At 42.6% G+C, this 14,197-nt stretch overlaps 1 protein-coding gene across 2 annotated transcripts in view; it reads right to left on the minus strand.

Annotated features, from left to right (window-relative positions):
- The window catches only part of LOC144094950 (uncharacterized), a 65,312-nt gene extending 52,975 nt beyond the window's left edge, over positions 1–12,337 (minus strand). For both annotated transcript variants that reach the window (XM_077628818.1, XM_077628817.1), the window contains exons 1-2: positions 12,196–12,337; positions 5,100–5,197 (exon numbers count right to left, since the gene is read on the minus strand). In XM_077628818.1, the coding sequence (XP_077484944.1) occupies positions 5,100–5,197; positions 12,196–12,282 (185 nt within the window). In that variant the 5' untranslated portion in view covers positions 12,283–12,337. The remainder of the gene's footprint in view (positions 1–5,099; positions 5,198–12,195) is intronic.
- Between the last annotated feature and the right edge of the window lie 1,860 nt (positions 12,338–14,197).

Consider the following 14,197-nt stretch of genomic DNA (forward strand, 5'->3'; position numbering starts at 1 on the left):
TCAAAAATATACTTAAAACACACTTTAAACACATTAAAAATGCACTAAGGCTACACAATAACCACAACAAACATACACTAAAATATACAATTAATACATCAAAATATGCTAAAATGTACCTTAAATATATTAAAATATACATTAAATACGTCACACTAGATTTCAAACACTAAAAATATACAATTAATGCATTCAAAATACATTCACTTCGACTCGGATTGCGAAAGCTGTGCTAGTTGGTTTTACCGAATAATACTGATCAATGATGTGAACAGCAGAAGTAGGTACTGAACTGGTTATATGCTTCAGGAGACAGAAAATCCCAGGTAAAACGCGTTGTAATCAAGAAGTATATGCCAATGCAAGGTCACGTGACGGAACCTCAACGTGAAAAATTCGCCACGCAGGAAATGCCGATGGAAAGTAACGTCAGCAAACACGAACTCCTCCGACAAGCCTAATTCTTTGTTTGGCTTATATATACCCCTCCAGAGTGCACACGTTATCTTGCCCGGTGAGGCGTTTTTTGCGCAAAGACTGTGGGCCCCTAAAATTGTCGCACAAGCGTCGGAGTGGTCGCGTTCCAATTTGCGGTCAACCTAAAACCGAAGTGCTAGTCGTAATTTGAGTCAGGCGCTGGTCAGGAGTCGAACTGTCAACGAACAAATGCATGGGCGTCTATGGGAGCTGGTCGGCATTGCCATTCGGGGTCCTTTTCGCTCTCATGCTCGGACCCGGAGGCGCGCATGACGCCCTTGCCGCTACCACTTAACTTAAATAAGTGGTCATTGCCTTTCTGCTAGAATTTAACATAAACTAATGGACGAAAAGGGGCAGTTTTCACTGTTCCCAGAAACGTCATTTCGAGCACTAGGTTGTTACACGGCAGCTTGAAGTCTGCTGCACATATGCTGACGCGGACTACCCATTTGTTAGAGTTGGAGTATTCTACGCACGAATTAATTTTGTATTTACGAAAGTACACTTTAAATGCATTGCCAACATGTCATTTCCCCAAACGCGATTTCGAGCACTAACTGTTCAACGGCATCTTGAAGTGCGCTGCAAATACGCTTAGGCGGACAGCTCATTCGTTAGAATTAAAGTCTACTTTGGATGAATTAATATCGTATTTGCGAAAATACAATTTCAATACATTGCCAACATGCAAAAGCCATTCCTGAAACGCGATTTTGAGCATTAGATTGTTCTACAGCAGCTAAAAGTGTGCTTCAAATATGTTTAAAAGGAGTGCCCGTTTGTTGAAATTGAAGTATACTTGAGATTAATTCATTTCATATTTACGAAAGTGCTCTTTTAATACATTGCCAAGATGCTAAAACCGCATACATATTTTTTCATGGGTTTGAAACCTGCTCGAACCATGCTTTAAGTGCTGTATACCTATAATGCATTATTTTCATATTTACGGAAGTACACCTTTAATATAAGGACAAGATGCTAAAACCGCATACATATTTTTCACGCGTTTGAAACGTGCTCGAAATATGCTTTAAGTGACGTGTAATTCTAATGCATTAATTTCTTATTTATGAAAGTACTTTTAATATGTTGACAAGATGCTAAAACCGCATTCATGTTTTTTCTCTTATTTGAAACATGCTGGAAACACGCATTAAGTGACGTATACTTAGAATGCATTAATTTCATATTTACGGAAGTACACTTTCAATATATTTAAAAGATGCTACAAACGCATTCATATTTTTTCACGCGTTTGATACGTGCTCGTAACATGATTTAAGTGACGTATACTTTGATTGCGTTAATTTCAAATTTACGAAAGTACTTTTAATATGTTGACAAGATGCTAAAACCGTATTCATATTTTTTTCGCGTATTTGAAACATGCTCGAAACAGGCTTTAAGTGACGTATATTTCAAATACATTAATTTCATATTTACGAAAGCACTTTTAATGTGTTGACAAAATGCTAAAACCGCATCTTTTTCGCGTATTTGAAACATGCTCTAAATATGCTTTAAGTGACGTATACTTCGAATGCATTAATTTCATATTTACGGAGGTACACGTTTAATATATTGACAAGATGGTAAAACCGCATTCATATTTCTTCAAGCGTTTGAAACGTACTGGAAACACGCTTAATTTACGTATACTTCGAATGCATTAATCTCATATTTACCAAAGTACACTTTAATATATTGTCAAGATGCTAAAACCGCATTCATATTTTTTCACTTATTTGATATGTGCTCGAAGCATGCTTTAGGTGACGTATTTTTGGCATATTTTAAGAATATATTTCGAATGCCAAGCATATAATTTTCGGAACCTATTTCCGGCATATCTTTAGTGCATTCTTGAATAAAAATTATGTTTAAAATACATTATAAATATCACGAAGTAAATTCCAAACGTATTAGCTTTCGCTACGGGGTAAGAGCATACGTTTCTTCGTCCGTCCACTGCGCACGGTTTTTTGGTCCCATTTCAAACGTGGCTGCTGTCGCGTCGCTTTCCATCATTGGGCAGCCCGCCGGAGCGCAACTGCAGAACGTGCGAACTGCTCTTCACGTTCTACAAGACTACCACAACAAACATGGCCACGTGCCCACTGGGGCAGCCTGAAACGAGGGTAGTTCTGAGCGTTTACGTGTTGTTGGACTTTCGACGTTGTAAACAGAAAACGTACTTACGAAAAACAAAATAAATAAATTTTACACACTTATAATGGATTATATTTATTTATTCTGCCCATCTCTAGGTTACTGGTGCCGAGGCTGCGTTTTTGAAGGAGGAGCGAATGCCAATGAGTTCTCGAAGCTCATTAGATGGTGAATGCCGGTTTCATCGAATGCGGTTAATTTTACCCGTGTTACAACAAACTAATGACATTACTATCGAATATCATTCGATTGAAGTGACAATAAATTTGTCCTGTGACAAAAGTATTAGGTGAAGCTTATGGTGCCTAAGCAGTAAACTTTTCGAACGTACGTCTTGGTAACTTTGCCAAATAATAAAATAATGCGCCTTGATGACAAATTCCCCGAATTCCGTCAAAGGAGGTGGCTCGCCAAGCTGTCTTCACCGCGCGCATAGCGCTCTTCTTGCACGCGGCGCCCTCTCCCATACAAAAAAGTCCTATTGGCGTCTGTGGAAAAAGCTATGTCCGTCTAAGGCCTTTTATGAACGTCTATAAGCACCCATAGAGGTGCTTATTGCCAGCTATTGAAAAATCTATGCCACTAAAGCTATAACTTTGAAGCCATACAACTGTCTTAAGCTCTCTATATAAAAATCTATCGGCCTGTATATACAGCTATAGACAGAACTAGGAAAGGTCTATAGCTATTTGGGCCAAAATTCTATAGCCGGCCATAGGACATTTTTGTATAGGCTGGAGCTGCTCTGAGCTTTCATCGCTGAAAGAACCCTCTCTCTCTCTCCGTGCGGCTGACTGACTTTCCTGTTCTAGAATACGACAGCATTGATATCCATTAGCTGAAAATACGTCTGTCGACGGCGTTCTAGCGAACACTCGGTGGTACCACAAAAATGGCGTGCAGAGTACTCTACGAAGGATCGGCTCCCGTGAAAACCTGTATTTGTCGTCGCTGCCTGAATATTTCACCGGTATATTCAGGCGTTGTTGCCAGACTTTTCCTGATAAAATATTTCACGACTGTGCTTACGTGGATTTCTGAAAGCTAACGACATAAAAGAGCCGGTTTCATGGTGTTCTTTTTTTGTTGTTGCCAGAAAAGCAGATACAGCTTGCGTACAGGTTTGCTCGCAGCAGTCAAACGCTCGCCCGAAGCATGACGGCACAGTTATTGTCAGTCAACGAGACTCTCTTTCGAAACTACTGAGTTGCATGGACTACAAGGGCCTATATAAATACTTAGCGCTGTACCTTAAAGAACATCGCCGGCGGGCACCCTTGACTAACGTGCACATCTCATGCGCGAGGCGCTTTGTGCTCGACTCATTTTGTAACCGAAGGCCTTATTACAAGCTCTGGGGAGTTATTTCATTCGTTGTTTCGCTCTTACTCCTTTTCATCCTCGAAAAAAGTCACTGTTTGACTCATACGATGCTCCTTCCTTTGACATACAAGCGCGAGTGCGTTGTGTAATTTTAGAAAAGCGCGAGTCCATATGCGTTGAGTCTGGAAGCCGTACTCTGTAGCACTGCCATAATGGAGCAGCTGAGATGCCCCCCTCTTAACTCACTCTTAACTCACTCTTAACGAAACTTGCGAATACTCAAGCCTCTGGTATTACACTTGACCGCATGCACTGACGCACACATCTGAACGAACGGGGCGAAGGTACCGTTAACACAATCGTTTTTTCTTTCTTGGCGCAGACACCGCGTCAGGTGTCACGCTTACCACTCTCTAGCACATCTACCCCTCCTCCCCCCCCCCCCCCCCCCAAGCCTACCCCCGCTCAACCCCGGGTTAAGACGCATAATAGGTTTACATTTGCTTGTGCACCAGAAAGCCCGGCACCAAACTACTGAAGACCACAAGTTTTGAGGCGCCGATAGTTGTAGCTGTAAAACAGCTTAAAGACCATTAATGCACAGGAACGAACATCAGTGAATATATTTAAAAAGCTGCAACTTCTTATGCCTTCCACAATTGCAGGTAGGTTGTCCGAGACAATCTTACTTTGGGCATGAAGGAGGAAATATGCAAAGTGATGCTTTACTTAGTCACCTGCCCTTGAGCTAGTGTTCACTGAAGGAGCAGACCTGCAATGCTGGAGGAACTAGTAAACAATGAAAAGGAACGTGGTGAAACAGCAAAAGACAATGAGAACACGAAAAATATGGCATAGCAAAGCAACATTAAAGTGACAAAGTGCACTAGAAAAAACAGGGCTCGTACGAAAACGCTGGTGTAACTTCAAATCACGATGAAGCTGTCTAGAAAGAACAGTGGATTAAAATGGCAGAGCTTTGGATAAAACCGGAAGAGCCGTATGGCATTACGGCAGGACTATGTGGGTGTTATAACATCCACTGCGCAGATTCACTGGAAAGGTTGCTCTCAAAACATTGTTCATGGGCTACAGAAAGATAAAAATTCCTTTTATGTACTCACCATGGCTTTTTGCTGGTCACTCTACCTTTGGCGAGAAAGGAAAACAGTTTGTATGGTTCTAGGTTCTCAGAAAGAATCACGGGGCGTCTTTCACTTTTCTGGAAAGAACAGGACCCGGGAAATTCATTTTTAGAACTCCTTTTTTCTTGTTAGCCTTCAATTCGATTAGATATTCATGGATGCGATCTAAGATCAAAGTATGTGGGAATGTTTTCTTTGCAAACAGTAGACTACTGAAACCATAGAGGTGCAATAGACCTATGTTGATCAATCAGGTCTCAAGCATGCGCCTGATTTGATGACCTTATTTAGCATTTCAGTGTTGCTATGGTTTATCGATTCCCAGCAGAATCCACAAGGCTAACCCCATATGTAGCTTGTAGCAACCTCTACCTCAACACAAAAACACTTCTTTCCGATACCAATTTTTATACCTAGCCCTGGGAATTTCAGCACGGTGACTTTTAGTAAAGCTCAGAAGAATACATTTGACAGAGGACTGTCAGCCTGGGAAATAAATTTAGGAGAAAGTTGACTAACGCCAACAAAGTTAATTTTTCGAAAAAAAAAAAACACCACGTTCTGGAACTGGCTCGGTCCCTTCTTCATGGTGTGACTACGAGCGAGGCGCAGCTTGGCTTTTTAAGCCCTCATGTGGAAGACCTCCAGGTCAGTGGCCGCAAACAATGGATGTATGAAGAGAAAAGTGTCCCCAGAGAGTGACTAACATTCTCGTGTGTCGGTTGGATATGCCACGAATCGAGTAGAAGCCTCCTGCGCGGGTGAGCGTCGGTTTTCAGTACAATAGTACCGCCAAAGTCAATTCGGTGGTCGCATGCCTCTCAGTGTTCGGCCACAGCGCTGCGTTTACGGTTCATCTGTCGGACGTCCGCTTTGTGTTTCCTCATACTTTCAGCGAAGTTCTTCGTGTCCCCTACGTACCAGGCAGGGCAGACGGAGCAGAAGATTTTGTATACATTACATGGGGCCTTTTCTTTAGGGTGGCAATTCTTTGGGCGGGGAAGAGGGCGTCCGATGGTGTTAGCCGGTTTGTGCGTTCTTAGCACCCCTTCTTAACCGAGGATGCGAGCCAGCGTTTCGCTCACGCCTTTCACGTAAGGGATGCAAACGCGTTTTTGCTTCTGGCGCGTGCTTGGGGAAAGAAGCTGTAGTGAGCCCAGGTGGCCTGTAGGCCTTAGTAAAGGGGTTTTAACGAAACGAAACTGCTACTGTTCTTTATAGGCCAAATAGTGTGCCAGCTCTCATTTCCTTACATTTCACTGAAGCACGCTGGAGGTTGGGACCGTCTTTTTCGGTGTGGTATAGAAATTAGTGATGGTTAAAATACTTTTTTTTATCAAGATTGGGCCTTTAATTTCTATTCTCTCCTAATATTGTTTTCATTTGGTCACCTCATATAGTGAGCGGATTTTCATGGGACCTTCGGTTATATACTACACGTTCACTATTATTTTACCCCATCATGGTTGATTTAATTGCAGTGAGCACAGCACTTCCATATCGGTGCACAAGTTTGTTCCCTTTACGTTAGTCGAAGAAATATAGTCGTGAAAAGCAGCGGTAAAAAGTTTTTAACTTCTAAAATAATAAAAAAAACTCTTCAACCCATCCGCAGTCAAACGACTAAGAATGCGGAATTTCGGTCACAGTACATTTGCTTGGCTAATATATATATATATGCTTTGATTGTCACCCTATTGCAAGCTGCAGTGCTAATAAGTTTAGTCTTGATAACCTGTTTAGGACCTCCGACTCTTTCAAAATGCTTTTGGTTATATGAGCTTTGCTGGCGTGTCAAATGCTGGCCCAATGGTTGGGGGTGGGGACGCCAGCACTGGGAAGGTCGAACGAAGTATATCGAAATCCGATAATAATTGCGCCAATCTTTATATATATATATATATATATATATATATATATATATATATATATATATATATATATATATATATATATATATATATATATATATATATATATATTGCATTGTAGTAATATTTTGCGTTTGAAACACTTATCGCTCGAAGATTCACTCTGTTTGAAGAACGTGAAGCTTAACTGACTCGTTTGCGTGATGAACATCAAACCATTACCATAAGACCTGATGCGGGGGCACAGTCAGTTTTTTGTAACTTCTTTCGATTACCTTCTCGAAAGGATGTCGCTTTTTAAACAGGATTTTTCGCCCTGCACAAGCGAACTAGACATTCTTCTAACTAAACAATTTTCTTCAGCCGTCACTATTTCGTATTTTTATTTTGTAATCGAAGCAGCAGCCTTATTATCAAGGATCTTCAACACGTACCCTTCTCGGCTATTACAGTTTGTAATGTTTAAAGAAAAATGATCTTAGCTGCCGTTCTCAGCAAACTCAGAAAACGCTGCCAAAGACAAAAATGAACCCAAAACGCAAAGCGAAGCAGTCTTAACATTTCAGCTATTTATTTGTTATGACGCGTTTTTTCTTCACCCACTTTTTATTAACTTTGAAATTAGGTAAAACGAAGAACGAAAAAAACACAAACATCTAGACATATTTCTCTGAAATCGGTCAAAGCTGCTCCGGTCCTAAGGACGACAAAGGCGAGAGCTCTAGGTGTGCGTGCAACACCTGCCTGTTCACGGTTGAGACCAACTAACGGCAAAAAAGGTCTTGACATGGGGTTAAAGAACAGCGCTTAATGAGTTCAAGCAGATCAAGCGTCCGCTGGCCGAAGGAGCAGCAGAAGAGATAATATCGTTGCCACGAAGGCTTAAAGTTTGTCTTGGACCCGAACAAACTCCTAGCACTAATTTTTCACTACCACACTTCGGGCTCTCTCCTGCCGGCGACAAGGTAGACCAGGATAGCGTTACGAGGACATTCCATACTATGCTCTAGATTTTTCTTGAAAACATTTATTGAAGGACATAAAAATGGCCAAAACGTGCTTATAAACATACGAGAATAATCGATATTCAACACAGTTTGTACGCAGACGGTGCAGCGAGGTCGGCGCGTGGCGACACCTCCTTGTTCCAAATTTTACCTTGTTCTCGTAGTGATGGCGCGAGTCTTTTGGATAAAATCCTAGCAGAAGCTCCGCTCTCTGTGGTGTGATCCGCAGCGTCAAAATAGACCCCTTCTTCGCATCGACCATACTTGTGACTTCCGCATGCCGAGCAATATTGATAGACGCGATCGTAATTGCCTGCACTGAATTCGCTTGTACGTTGCCTACGCTAAATCATATTTGCATAACATTGGTGCATCAAGAAGCCCTCGGTGCCAGACATGTGGTGTGCCCGATGATCTTCCACATTTGGTCTCCCGCTACAAACTCTGAACAATCAACGCAAGGCACTTTTAAGTGCTTTAGGACTCCGAAAGGACGGCCCTGTGCACCTGGAGCATGCCCTTGGAGCCTGAAGGGACGCGGCTTCGGGGACGCGCGGGACAAAAGCATGATTAGTTTTCTTTAGAGACAGGGGTTTGGTGGACACCCTTTTATAATCATGTGTGTAAGTGTTGAGTATCCTTGATTTCACCTTTCACACTTTCTTGTTCCATTTTACTCTCTTTTTCCCCCCTACTCTTCTCTAGTCTTCTCTTCTTTCACCCTCGCGTGAAGTAGCATGCTAGGCCAACAACCAGGCCTCTATCCATCTCTCCTCTATCCATTAGTCTCTCTCTCTCTCTCTCTCTCTCTCTCTATATATATATATATATATATATGTCTGTATGTATGATAGGGGATATATTTATTATCATTATTATCATTTGTGGTGTACATAACTGCACTGGAGATTACTATTGAATATTTATTGCTGTAAGATATACGATAATGAAAGCAGAAGAAAAAACAACTACATGCCGCCGGTTGGAAACAACCCCACGACCTCCGAATATCGTGTCCGGTGCTCTACCATCGGAGCTACGGCGGCGGTTGTCAAATCTCCTGCTTTCGGGGGTATTTAAGTTTCACGGTTGACCTAACCTTGAGGGTGTTCACGAGCGCCACACCCCTCGTCCATAAGCGGCGGACATAGTACGTCCTTTATTACCGCTGTCGTGACGTGGAACGCCATCGAACGGAGGAACGGAGGTATATATATAGTACAGAAAGATAAACGTATTTGGTTGCTAGAGGCAAAAATTCAAAGTTGAAAACGCTTCATTTAGCCATAGATTTATTTTCAGTCGACGTTTCGGACAGAGCCTGTCCTATATATATATATATATATATATATATATATATATATATATATATATATATATATATATATATATATATATATATATATATATATATATATATATATATATATATAATCAGATTGAATTGACTTTTACTTTGTTTAAGATCTGCTGACAAAAAATTGGTTCAATGACTCTGTTCTTCGTTTTCTGAAATCTCAAAAGAGCTAGAAGAAAATGTTGAAGCATTTTGACATGTCAGCACCAAGGAATGTCAAAAGTCAAAACACGTCTATGATTGAAATCGCCTTGCTTACACACTGGCAATCTAGTACCTTTTTGCATTCTGATGGTCATAGCAGTTGTGCAGCAGTTTCGCATACAGAGAAAGACTCGGATATTATTAACATGAAATGTATTTAAAATTAATATAGGGTATGAAAAAAAAATCTTACACAGCAGACATGTTATAACGTTTCTTGATAGGAATATGGTAACTTTTTCATTTTTTCATAGTTCTACGGAAGAGAGCAGAATGGGTCAGGGAACTAGGGCGTTTTTTATATTCTGGCTAAAAATAAAGACGAGAGTGGGGCATGGAAAGAACGCGCACTGCTAGTGGTAGTTTAAACCAACGGCTTACAAATGAAGGCAAGGGTAGCAAGAAGCATATATTATCATTTTGGCTGAAGAGAGTATGAAGTTTATAGAAACATGATGGCCGGAGTTGGCAATGGACAGGGTTAATATCAGGGATATAGGCAAAGCCTTTCTCCAGTAGTGGGCGTAGTTACACTGATGATGATGCCAATGACGCCCACTGTTTTATTGAAAGAGATGAGACAACGACAAAACATCAATACAAGCCGAAATAATGCCTAACAAACTGTGGTGTCATTGGCTTCCTCTTTTAGAGCGACTACTAATCTTTGTTTTGCGCACAAGCGAGCTTGTAACAGAACAAAGATTTACAGCGACATTCTCTACTGAATAATAATAAATTAGTTTTTTTACAACAATTTCTTTAAAACGCCTGAATGCAAGCCTATCGATTGCTTTAGGATTTGAGGGATACGAGGACAAAACAGATTTGTAAAAGAACCGCAGTGCCGGGGCTCAAGTGCTTTGCCTTGAAGATATTCTTTTAACAGTTAAAGAAGAAAATTTGGTAAATTTATGTTGCTTTTTTCTTTGTACTTCTATGTATGTTATTCAAATATTTCTAGTAAACGAAAAATTATATTGCTACAAATCGAATTAACATTTAAATACGCAATCATTATTGAATTAAACATCAAACTCAGGGGATGCTCTGTCTGGGATGACTAAGCGCTGAATATTTAAATTGTGACTTCAGTCCTTTAGTGCGAAGGAATGGAAACACACTAGAACATTGCATGCCGCTTCATAATTAGACCGTTTGAGAGTCGAAGTCTTTGTTATTATAAAACAAAATGACAAGCGAGATTCGGAGTTTTCGAGTTTGCTCAGCGAATACAGCCTACAAATAAATGACAAACCGTATGTTTTTTCTTTAATCCTCGCAGAAAAACATTGCTGATGGGGACGTTTAAAAAGGTGTATGAACTTAGCAACATGAACGAATGGTGAAATTAAAAGGAACAATAAAGGGGAGTATTGTTTTATGCGTGGAAATCCTGCGTCATCAATGTTCACAGCACCCAGTCAAAAAAATAACAATTTTGACGATACACAATAGCAGCACTTAACAAGTTGAAGTAGACCGCGAGTCCACCGTCCGAAGGGGAAGAGGAAATGCTGAATATTGTCACGGAGTGCTGACAGAAATCAGGAGAGCAGACAGAGCGAAAATGGCGTCTAAACAGAGCTCTTGATTGGGGCTGACTTGCGCCCACAATAGACTGAACCACTGGACGGCAGCTTAGCGACAAGCATACTCGGCGTTCGTCAAACACAATGACTGCCGCTCTCCACCGTACTCAATTTAAAACTCATAGGGAACTTACGAGGTAAAGCGTGCGAAGTTACTACAGCATTCTGGAATAACGTAGAATTAGCTCCGTCTCGATGCGGTCAATTGAGATAAATCTAATCGCATCCAGCATCGCAAACACAGTTATAAAGCAGCGTGCCGGCAGCTTTGAAGGAAGAACAAATAAACACTGCAATGATTCGCGGCAATATGGTTGTCGTAGAGACTTCAAATTACTCTTCGAACTCAAGCTCCTAGTTGTACCTAATTATTCCGACACTTTTTGCTCTCTGCTGCTGGTGACAAGGTAGACCGGGATAGCCTTTACTAGGATAATCCATAGGCTGCTCTCGAGTTTTTTTCTTTCACATGTTTGTTGGAGGGCCCAATGAAACGAACAAAACGTACTTATCAGCTTTTACAAGTATAGTTGTCTAAATTGCAAAGAATTTGTGTTAACCTTCTATTCTTATTGAGGTTGTGAAGATTTAGAAACTTTAGTGAGGTTCAGATATTGTTTTAATAGATGTTTAAATTTTCGAGCCCTTGGCACGCCATTTTCGGCTCTATAACGCCGGCACATGAGAGAACTTCGTCTTGATTGTTCTGCAGAATTGGGGTTCAACAGTACGGGAAGGTAAATTGATTTAAGGAAAGACACTGAAGGCTCAGCTCACATGCATGTCCCATAGTGGGGAAAGAAATGTTCTGCGCTCTTAATAACCCGTACGCTACTTTTCACTAAAAAGAAACAAGGGAGGCGAATGTGCCAGACGATAGCATGAAGCATCGCAGTCACTGTTTTATTCACTGGGAAAAGCACAGCATTTGTGCCTTGTATTAGCGCACTCCAACACTCAAGATACCGACTCGTGAATTAAGACAATTTGCGTGCACGGCTCCTGTTAACATGTGCTTCAAATACGAAGAGGATTTCTGCTTACGGTAACAGAAATTTGAATGGCGCCTAGAGGGAGGTCTGCCAACTCGGCTCTTGGTGACAGCCTGTTGGTGCGGGGCACTCTTGCCATTTGTGAGGTGTGTTCTTGCTCTACTCTGTAGACAAAAATCTCGCTTTAGGAACCGAATTCACCGAAGCTTATGCTCGGATGGTATCGCTCTCTTCTACTTTTGGGAGCAGATGTATGCGCACTCAGGCCACATACTTCAACGGGCTCTTTTCTTCTGTCTTGGCTCAGGTGTGAGGAATACGGCTGCCCGAGCTCATCAGTGCGCGCCCATGAATGGAAACTGACAATGAACTATTACATAAATAACATCACTGACCTATCGTGAAGTGCTTTCTTCCTCATAGTATGTTTAATGGAAAAGTGGCAGGATCCCGCTGGTTTTATAAGCCGAATGCTTAACCTGCTGTCCGAGCTAGTTCAATCAGAGGCTCAATTCCGAAAGATAAAGAAACAGGCGGGTGTCACTGAATGCAGTACCATCTGACGGATTGTCGGCTGAGACCTCTTCTCTCCAAGATGTAGGGATCTTCTACAGGGATCATGAAGTGCGACTAAATTTGCCAGTGTCACAATATAAGGGCTACGTCGACAAGAAATATGTCCACGACTTTCTTTACAAATGAAAGGACTATCAGAAGACAGCGGGGATTGCGGACTGCGCTTTACTCTCGCGTATACTACCGTTCGCATTAACAGGATCTGCTGCTGCTCGGAGACGTGCACAACGGCTGTTCACAACCAGGAAAGATTTCTAGAGCGCTTTTGGAACGAGTTCTTGCCTCCAGGCTGTATTATACGCACAAAAGAGCTTTTCTACAGAAATCAGGGCGAAAATGAGGGCCTGCTTGAGTTTCTACGCAGTTTCCAAGAGCTTCATGAAATAGCGAACCGCGAGTACCTGTGCCGGATAAGGTAGCTCATGTCTTGCACTCGCATCATCCAAGATTCTGGTCATATCTCTGGCGCCGCCCGTTCCAAGGCTTGGAGACATGATGAGAGAATCGTCCCACATAAGGGCGTCATTTCTGACGGAGGTCCAATACAAGCCACCTCCTCCAGTTGAGGCCTCCTTGAATTTGTTTTGGAATTTGGACTCGGATCCTCAGCCGCACGCCACTAGGTGTCCCACCGCTACGCAGATTCGCCGCCAGGGCACGCGCTGTCAGGACCGGGTTGCCCTTGTCCACTTCGAGCCGTCTCCACGGACAAAGTGCCTGTCATGGCACACGACTCGGGCGAAGTGCGCAGCTCTCGCATTTACTCAGGTAAGGGCCACCACTGCAGGCAAGTGCTCCCACATCAGCCGCCAATTTTCACACGGTGGAAGGCGTGCAAACATATGATGCTGACCGGAGTCACGGGGCACTAAGTGCAACGAGTCGGCCTCCTCCGGTAGCGTACTGAACTCTTAAGCTGGTAAACCCAACTTGTCAGCCTTCTCCGGCAGCGTACCCAGAACGCGGGTACTAGGCGCAACGAGTCGACCTTCTAAGGCAGCGGACCGAAGACAGGGGAAGGTAGGCACAATGAGTCGGCCTCTTCTGGCAGAGTACCATAGACGTGGCTTGCTAGGCCCAACAAGTCGGTTTCCTCCGGCAGAGTACCGAAGACATGGGGTAGCAGATCCAATTAGGACGGCAGGAAGCACGGTGTTTGGTCGTCCCATCATCTTGCTCCCATGGAGGTGGTCCTGCCCGGAGCACTAGTGGCATTAAAGGTGGCGTCCTGCCTTTAGCAAGGCGTTCCCACCCTCAAGTTTACTGTCCCAGTACTTTTGCAAACAAGCGATAGGCGGAGGCTGTCAAATGTCCATCTCAATGATTCCCGTCTTGATAATGCCCCGTTGGTTGCAGTCAGAATGGCCGTAGTGGACGTAAGTGCCAGCTCTTTTAGACACGGGAGCTGCCGTTTCTGTTCTCGGCATTCTCGTCAAAAACGCCTGCAAGCCGAAGTGTCTACGGTTGCGAAGGGGAAA

This window comes from Amblyomma americanum, chromosome 6 (genome assembly GCF_052857255.1).
Source record: "Amblyomma americanum isolate KBUSLIRL-KWMA chromosome 6, ASM5285725v1, whole genome shotgun sequence".
NCBI classification, from domain to species: domain Eukaryota; kingdom Metazoa; phylum Arthropoda; class Arachnida; order Ixodida; family Ixodidae; genus Amblyomma; species Amblyomma americanum.